At 34.1% G+C, this 9,278-nt stretch overlaps 2 protein-coding genes across 2 annotated transcripts; one reads left to right on the forward strand and one right to left on the reverse strand.

Moving 5' to 3' along the window:
• The first annotated feature begins 952 nt into the window (after positions 1 to 952).
• LOC133187594 (putative nuclease HARBI1) lies at positions 953 to 1,794 on the forward strand. Its single transcript, XM_061323018.1, has 2 exons — positions 953 to 1,064; positions 1,391 to 1,794. The coding sequence occupies exons 1-2, from the start codon at positions 953 to 955 to the stop codon at positions 1,792 to 1,794; spliced, it is 516 nt and encodes a 171-aa protein (XP_061179002.1).
• Positions 1,795 to 2,254: 460 nt separating this feature from the next.
• LOC133187670 (myb/SANT-like DNA-binding domain-containing protein 4) lies at positions 2,255 to 7,479 on the reverse strand. Its single transcript, XM_061323085.1, has 6 exons — positions 7,289 to 7,479; positions 6,858 to 6,925; positions 5,223 to 5,369; positions 4,864 to 4,932; positions 3,522 to 3,590; positions 2,255 to 2,388 (listed from the first exon to the last, which is right to left on the reverse strand). Exons 1-6 carry the CDS (start codon positions 7,477 to 7,479, stop codon positions 2,255 to 2,257), a joined length of 678 nt encoding a protein of 225 aa, XP_061179069.1.
• Positions 7,480 to 9,278: the final 1,799 nt, after the last annotated feature.

A 9,278-nucleotide genomic window follows, 5' to 3' on the forward strand; every position in this document is an offset into this window, starting at 1 on the left:
TCTCATAGCCTGTTTCTATAAGTAAATATACCTCATGGAGAGTTCCAACTAAGGGAAACTAAAACTGGGAATATGAGTGGTGGATCCAAAATATTTCAACAATCAACACTCAGACAGAAACTGTACAATTACACCCAACAAACAACACTGTTTCAATGTATTTACATGTACTTTTAGAAACAAGTGCTTATGCAAAAAATATTACAAGCAGGCAATAGGCCTCAATGCTCACCTGAGTCACATTGCCCCTGCTCAATGTTCTTAAGAATATCCTCTTTAACATATGATAAAATCTTACCCATATCATGGTCCCACCCAAACCCTATGGGATGTGATATACCTTCACTTGAATTGACAGCATGGTTGCTTCATTGTCAATGACTATATAACACATTATAGCCTTATTGTTCTGGGAATTTTTTTTAAATACATTTTTTCCTGCATACATGCATTATGATAAATTTTATCCCAGCAGTAACCTTAAGGTCTATAATGTGAAGAAAAAATAGAATCCACACAATATAGGAATATTTTCAATCAAATCAATATGTTTTTAATAAATACTTAGTGTACTTTTTCCTATGCTTATTTTTATGAAAATAATATTCACACAATATTACATGGTTATACTTTGATCTCATTTTGTGGCCCATCCCTACCTGAATTAATTTTTTTCTGTAGGTTTTCCAAAAGTACTGGGGTCCATTGACTGCACACATGTTAGAATCTCAACCCCTAAGGAAAATGAAGCAGATTATGTAAATAGAAAGGGTTTTCACAGTTTGAACATCCAGGTAACAACTACATGTTTATTATAATATTATTCTTATAGTAGTAATTAAATTAATTACAAAATTTAAAAGAAGATGTTCTGTATTATAATGCACATAAAGTTTAATTTCCACTGGCATTTGTAAGCAATACAAATATTTTTTTTTTAAATCTTTTTCAGATGGTTTGTGATCCTAATTTTAGAATAACATCTTTGTGCGCCAGGTGGCCTGGCAGTACTCATGACTCCAGGATATGGAAAAATTCAACTTTATTCCAAATGTTTGAAAATAGTATGTGAAACATGCATACTAAATCAATTAACCATCCCTATACCACTAGTGAATTTATCCAGGGGAGTGATTGGGGAGGGATATGGCCCCTTTAGAATTTTCTGAACAGTTATTAAATAGATAAAGTTAAGATCTGCTTGTCTAAAACATTCCAACTCTGGGGAATTAATTTTTATTTGATGGGGGGGGGGGGGCACTCCCCCTCCTAAATCTGTCCTTTTATACTATTTTATATTAAAGGGTAACTTGGTAAAAAAAAAAAAAACAAGACCATGCATATGACTAGATTGCACTAAGTCCTGTCAAATTTGCTAACTTTTTTGTAGGAGCCCATGATGGTCTTCTTTTAGGAGATTCTGGCTACCCTCTATCAAAGCACTTGATGACCCCATATTTGACCACACAGGCACAGGCTGAAGAAAGATTCAATGAAAGTCTCTGCCGAACCCGTGTTCTCATTGAACAAACATTTGGGATCCTTAAGAGAAAGTTTCAAGCTCTTCACTTTGGAATAAGATCTACACCAGAGCAAGCAGTTGTATACATAACTGCATGCAGTATCCTGCATAACATTGGGATAGAAAGGGGAGACACTATAGTGTCCAGTGATTGCAGGGATATTAACATTAGAAACTGTCTGCAGCAAATTGTGAATGCCAATGGCCCTGTTCCCCCTGCAAGAAACGAGGGTATTTCCAAACGGATTGCCATCACCAATGGTTTCTTTTAAGAAAGACATTTTGAGGAAAACTAACAAATTTTCCTTTTCACTATAAGAGCAAAAATTTTTTGTGACTCAGCAGCTTTCGTCTCGGGCATGTGCACCAGTAATTATTAACACACATCTCCCCACCACCACCACCCCTCTCTCTCTGTCTTGACACATCTATCACACATCACACAAGGGTTCTTTAAATGTTATCTACAATACATGTACATGTATTAACACCACTAACCCCATAGATCAAAACAACTAAAACCTGATGCATGATAAAGATGTCACTTAAAATCAAAATTTAATTTTGTCTACATTTCTCACAATGATAGTACATGTACTAATGCATTTTTTTTTTCAAATACTATAGAAGCTGACTAAATATACATGATAATCATATTTTAAATTTACATTTCATAAAGAAAACAAGGATAGGAGGTCTGAATATCTAAAACAAGTTTCTGTTTTTTCAGTACTAAATGTCTTTTTTCAATGCAAGAACCTCCCTTTCTTCTTTAATTTTAAGAATTTCCTCTTCTAATCTTTTATTATCCAAAATTAAGTTTGCCTCTTCTAATTCATCAATCTTCCTTTTTCTGGATTCATTACCTGAAGACGTTAAAAAATAATTATCAGAAATGCATATAAATATATACACAGTTAGGAGTACTACATACATGTCTGTGCTAATCCATTGGATGAGATTATTGTTTCATATTTTCTTCTTTGCTTAATTTAGTTAAGAAAACTTATAAAACTGTTTATGTTAAAAAGAAAAATAAGTGGAGGTGTTAACATACAAATTAGGTTGCATTGGTCATATTTGTGTTGGAAAGAGAGAGAGAGAGAGAGAGAGAGATTATCTTAATTATTTGGTGTAGTACATATGTATGTGTAGAAGTATTTGACATAAAATTGAAAAAAAAAATATACAGACCTCTCTTTTCTTTTTTTTGTGATGATTTTGTTTGTCTTCCTGAATGAAAAAAGAAAAGCATTATAAAAATGTATTGCAATTTTTTTTTAAATTAAAGCTTAATGACTTTAATTTTTCTTTTTTATGAACTGAAGGTTATCACTGTGGAAACAAAATTGATACAAACAAGAACCCTATAAACACAACAACCAAAGTTTTCTTCATTCACGTGAAAACCCTGTTACACATTGACGCCCCCTTTATGGCAGCTTATGACCAAGGATAAAGATTTTCAAAAGTAGGTAAAAATCCGAGGTCAAGGTCATGATTTGTGAGGTCAAAAACGTAGGTCTTGTCACAAGGAATACATGTGAAATATGAAAGCCTTAACATCATTTGTTTAAAAGTTATGGCCAAGTCTAAAGTTTTTGTGGACAAGCAAACCGACAGACCAAAAGATACTTAGTATATGCCCCGAATCTCTCAATCTTGAATCATGTGGGCATAAAAAAGAAACCAATAAGCCAGTAGCCATGGGCAACATCTCTCACCTTATGTTTTTGTTCCATTTGGTTTTCAAGGGAATAAGGAATAATCTTTTAAAATATTTTCTTCCAAAGAACAGCAGGGCAAAGGTGACTCATGGGAGTGTTGTAGCCCATGGGCCTCTTGTTTAATCATCTCCCCTACAAACTTTAAAAGAATCTGGCCCTTCATTTAAATAAATTTGAATTCCACCTAACAGTACTTGGTGCCAAGTTTACTTGGGATTGCAAAGACTACGCACATACTCTGCCATATGTCACATATGTAATACTCGTTTTACCTTGCAAAGAACTGGAGCTGAATTCCAGAGATTTTGATGTACATGGGTTTTCAGTCGATGTACTTTTAACTGAAATCAAAGAAATACTAATTGTAGCTACAGCAATTAGTGATGTACCAATTAATCGATTAAATCAATTATCTAATCAAAATGGTCCCCGATTATAGGTATTCAATTATAATTTTGATAATCAATCAAACAAAATATTAGTTAATTTAGGAATGACTCTAATTCTTGGCCAAATTATTCGAGTATAACCTGGTTTGGGTCAGTTTACGCTTTATAATCCGCGAAGCGGATTATAAAACAGGAATTCTTGGCCAAATTATTCGAGTATAACCTGGTTTGGGTCAGTTTATGCTTTATAATCCGCGAAGCGGATTATGAAACAGCGTAAACTGACCCAAACCAGGTTATACTCGAATAATTTGGCCAAGAATTAGAGACATTCCTTATAATTTAATTTTAAAATCATTAAATAACTATGGGTGTAAAATTTCGTTGCTTTTTATTAGTTCAAATTTGCCGCTCAATAATACAACCTTAGTAACGGAAGTAACGGAAGTGATGGGAAGCGAGGGGAGGTAAAAACTGATACAGAGGCCTAGCAGCCTTGCTGTTTGTTTACATGTGGTAAGATCGAATTATTGTTTGAAGTTAAAGGTACATTTATCAAATCTGGAATTTTCCATGAATCCCGAGGACTGGAAATGAGAGGATTGTATGGATACAGATGATTCAGCTCGTTGTCAGGGGGGGGGTGTCCCCATACCAAACCAGGTTATACAGAAATAATTTGCGTAGCTTTTTGGATATTAACCAATCAGAGGCTAGAATACAAACAAAATTAAACTATAAGCAATTATTCCTATGATTTTTTGATTCAGTCTTCTCTGGATTAAGTAATAATAAATGAATCCAATGATACAAAATACATCAAAAGTGCATTTTAGACATCACTCAATATCAATCATAGAGAATCCGATTATTCCGATTAATTGATTATGAAAAAAATTCCAACTGCCCATCACTAAGAGCATCATTACATGTACATGTATCCTTTATATCAACAGGTGTAGTGATACTGCTGTGAAAATCCATTCTTATTTCATAGCTATCACAATATGATGTATGCATTACATATATATATATATATATATATATATATATATATATATATATATATATATATAGATATATATATATAAAAGCAACAATAAGTTAATTCATCTGTTACTATTAACTGAAGTTATTCTTAAAATCTTTCTATAAATTTTAATGATTTTATAGACACAAAAGGATATGTACTTCAGTAATTATGAAATATTGCAGCATTATTTACCTTGTTGGGAATTTTCAGCTGTTGATTCAGTATCTGCCATATCTGCCAACAATTCTGAAGTATGTGGTGCTATAAAATTAAAGAAATGTCTGAGATAATTAACTTCATTTATGATACTCTTTAAATCTATAAGAAAAAATTCACTATATAGCTATAAATACCAAGATATTAATAATCCTAATTCTTGTAATTTCAAAAAATAAACTGATGTTTGAGATTGAAATTATTATAAATAACACTTAAGTTGTTTATTCAACTTGATGATTTACACCATAACTTTTTCTGCCTTTTATTTCTTTCTCTTCCAAAGATTCAATGTGATGTTTCATTCCCATGCATAACTAACTTGTTAACCATACCATCTGTATCGATCCCTCCTGGTACACCACAAAGATTTGGTTCTCCATCTGCAAGGTGGAGAAATGTTTCCTCTCCCTGTGTAAGTGGTGGAAGAGGGGGGCCACCACCAGTTTTGGGGTGCTTTAACCCATCAAGCTTTTCTTTGCCTTTAATTAAAAGATATAACTCAGAAAAGAAAACAAGAGGCCCATGGGCCACATCGCTCATCTGAGTAACTTTGGCCATGCTGTTCATTACCAGACTTCCCCCCTTGTAATACCTATTATGGCCCCGCTCTACCCCCGGGGGTCATGATTTGAACAATTTAGAATCTACACTACCCCAGGATGCTTCCACATAAGTTTCAGTTTTTCTGGTCCAGTGGTTCTTGAGAAGATTTTTCCTATATATTTCAATGTTTCCCTATTGTGGCCCCGCCCTACCCCCGGGGTCATGATTTGAACAATTTAGAATCTACACTACCCCAGAATGCTTCCACATAAGTTTCAGTTTTTCTGGCTCAGTGGTTCTTGAGAAGAAGATTTTTAAAGATTCTTCCTATATATTTCAATGTAAAACTTGGATTCCCTATTGTGGTCCCGCCCTACCCCTGGGGGTCATGATTTTAAAAATTTAGAATCTACAATATCCCAGGATGCTTCCACATAAGTTTCAGCTTTTCTGGCCCAGTGGTTCTTGAGAAGAAGATTTTTTAATGACCCCACCTTATTTTTGTCTTTTCTTGATTATCTCCCCTTGAAAGGGGACTTGGCCCTTTATTTTAACAATTTAAACTCCCCTTCACCCAAGGGTACTTTGTACCAAGTTTGCTTAAAATTGGCCCAGTGGTTCTTGAGAAGAAGTTGAAAATGTGAAAAGTTTACAGACGGACGGACGGACAGACGGACAACGGGTGATCAGAAAAGCTCACTTGAGCTTTCAGCTCAGGTGAGCCAAAAATATTCTAAAAAATAAATCATCAAATATTATAATTATTATGCATTTTCAAATATATATCATACGTTCATTTAATCACAGTATAAAATAGAAATATTTCTAAAATAAAGTTTTTAAATATATTATCAAGTTGTTAATACCATTACAATTTTGTTGGAATTCATTCATTTTTCACTGAATTGTGTCAATATATATACATATTATGTGTATGATTGTATTGTTTGTCTATCCTCACACTCTCGCATATTATAAAACATTTGTCTTATTTGCCACCATTGCTAATTTATTAATCTCTTCACAATTTTACAATTGTATTCAGAGATATACATTAATAAAAAACTAATGTATATCTCTGAATACAATTGTAAAATTGTAAAGAGGTTAATAAATTTAGTATGGTTCAAAATGTTAGGTAGTTGCTGTTTCTTAATTTCATTGCATGGAATATTGTACATTGTAAATTAGTCTTCAACATAATTTGTTTTAAGAAAGACCTCAGGGCTGGGCTAATATGATAAACTGATTTACATCTCTGGGCAGAGGACCGTTGATCCTATCCCCAACCACATATTCAATAATTATTCCAGTGAATTATTATTTATGTAAATAGAAAACTGCTTGCTCATGAAAATGAAAGATAAAAAAATTGAATCTAAGCCCCCCCCCCCTTCAATGGCTTTATGCATCCATGTACTTACTTCTAGATTTCAAATTATAATACTTTTTCTTCACTTCCTCCCAGCTTCTTCTTTTTGAATCAAATTGTCTACAATATTACATAAAAAAATATTGATTAGTGATCCACTCCATGCTTAAACATACGGAGCTAAAAATAGATAGGGAAAAACCAATATGTACCATAAAAAAAAATCACGGAAATTTTATGTGATGCGTTGTGTTTTATTCAGTTTATTACCCATTTTATAAAACAACAGGATGTTTAACGTTGGAGCATATATCTGTTTTATGTACTTAAACTTGTGTATATGATATAGTATACACGTAATGTTGCGGAGAGGCACACATACTGGTAACATGCACATAAGTGTACTTCCAATATGATATTTGTTCGAGTATAATGTTACATTTGAATTTCAGCAGTGTTCAGATATATTAGGTCTATACTAACGAATTTAGTTTATCAGCAATCATTTGCCACTCCTTTTCACGGATTTCTTTTAATTTCCCTTTTGCCCCGCTCCCTCTCATCAACCCGAACAAGGCATCTGATCTTAATTTCGCTTCCTCTATAAGAGTAACTTCTTCGTCATCTCCCCAATTTTGTGAGCGTTTCTTTTGACTACGTTGACTCTCTTCCATGATAGATTTTACCTCCCCCAAAAGCAGACGATACGAGTGATGATACGTGTTATTTACATGTAACCAATGTGGTTTCTTACCTTTAGACAAAAAAAGAGCTCCTCCGGGCCGCTTCAATCAGCGAAAAAAATCCGCGAAAACAGTCTCGCGAGAAAAAAAATACCCTTGCATATTACAACTTTGTACTCTATTTGCCTCTGAGATGCCCAAGAGCAAATCAGAAGAATTTCAAGGAAACCAAGCACGTACATGTAGCATCGGGGGGGGGGGGGGGCTGCCCACTCCCCCCCTTTTTTTTTAAAACATAACCTTTTACTATTGCAAATGTTACTTGAAAGGCTGTTTGCCCCCCCCCCCCCCCCCTACTTTTTGTTGCAGTATAGTCAAATATGGGCAATGTGGTAATGTATAAATAAAATTTGATTGTGAAAGAAGATGGAACAAAAAACGATATCAACATGTCTTGAATTTCCTAATTTTGCTCATTGTAACAGTGCATTTAGTTTATCTGCTAAATACTCAGGAGCAGAGAAGACTTTCAAAAAATACTAGTAATAATAATGATAATGCATTTCACTATATAGGCAATCCATCCCTCTCCCTGACCCAGGATCCACAAATTTCACAATTTTGGAAGAGGAACATTTGTGAGTGCATGGTAATGAGATCGGTTTACTTTAAGTCTGCATGGTGATAGTAATAAATGGGGGCAAGTATAGGGAAGTAAATATATCTACTTCATGATTTGTTACTGAGAACTAAACGAGGTACCCCCCAACTGGTTCAGTTCTGTTCCGCAAAGTACCAATAGCCCACACTCAAAAACATAGGCGGATAAATTGTTTTCAGCATCATCCTTCACCAAAAAATGTCCTTCAAAAAAATATAATATCAACATTTTCCACTCAAGTGCTGAGGGTTTGGGATTTGCTGAAGAAACAACAGTCAATAAGTTAAAAGAAAGAGAGATGTTTCAATCCATAAATCTTTGAGAAAAAGGAAGTTTTCATTTGGCATCTCAAATCAGAAAGAATAACGACCATCTATTGTAAAATGAAAAATTCCCGTTTATACTATATAACAAAAGCTCAAAGATTATCCCCGAAAGAGAGCGTGAGCCCAAGATCATTTGGGGTTTCGTACCTAGAAGTAATTTTCGTCCTTAGAAGTAATTTGGGTAGGTCATCTTGATACTCGCCTAGAACTGCAGAAGCTATAAGCTGTCGGGTCATTTGTAACAAGCGAGTAGATGAAGATAGCATCCAACGCATGGATAGCTTTAAAATAGTGCTAGGAGATGATTACACATGCTTTTTTGCTTCATTCGACAATTCATTTTTTCAGTGTAATGCAAATCATATACGGTACCAATTTTGAGGCACCAGATGCGCATTTTGACAAATTATGTCTCTTCAGTGATGGTCATGCCGAAACGTTGGAAATCCGTAATATGTAAATAAAAAAAATCTTTGAAGAGCAGAAAAAAGGTGTGGCAAAGACTGGAGCCAACTAAAGCCAGTAAAGAATTTTTTGTCGTTAAGAACGAGGGCGCTTTTGATTGACATTCGGCAGGAATCAGGGCGCACTTGAAAATTGAAAACTTTGAACTGTCAAATTAATTTTTTACATTCTTTTGATGTATTGTGTTCCTATGAAATAGGAAAAGGAAAATATTTTCCCTATAGTGTGTTTTGGTTTCCTTAAAAATAACTTGAATCATGGCTAGATGAGTCATATGGTACAAAATTTTGCATTTTTAAACACGTTTTTTCTATAAAATTGCTTCTCTGGTTTATCTC

Source organism: Saccostrea echinata, unplaced genomic scaffold (assembly GCF_033153115.1).
Source record: "Saccostrea echinata isolate AGI-Se365-2 ecotype Australia unplaced genomic scaffold, CSIRO_AGI_Sech_v1 ptg000015l, whole genome shotgun sequence".
In the NCBI taxonomy this organism is placed as follows: Eukaryota; Metazoa; Mollusca; class Bivalvia; order Ostreida; family Ostreidae; genus Saccostrea; species Saccostrea echinata.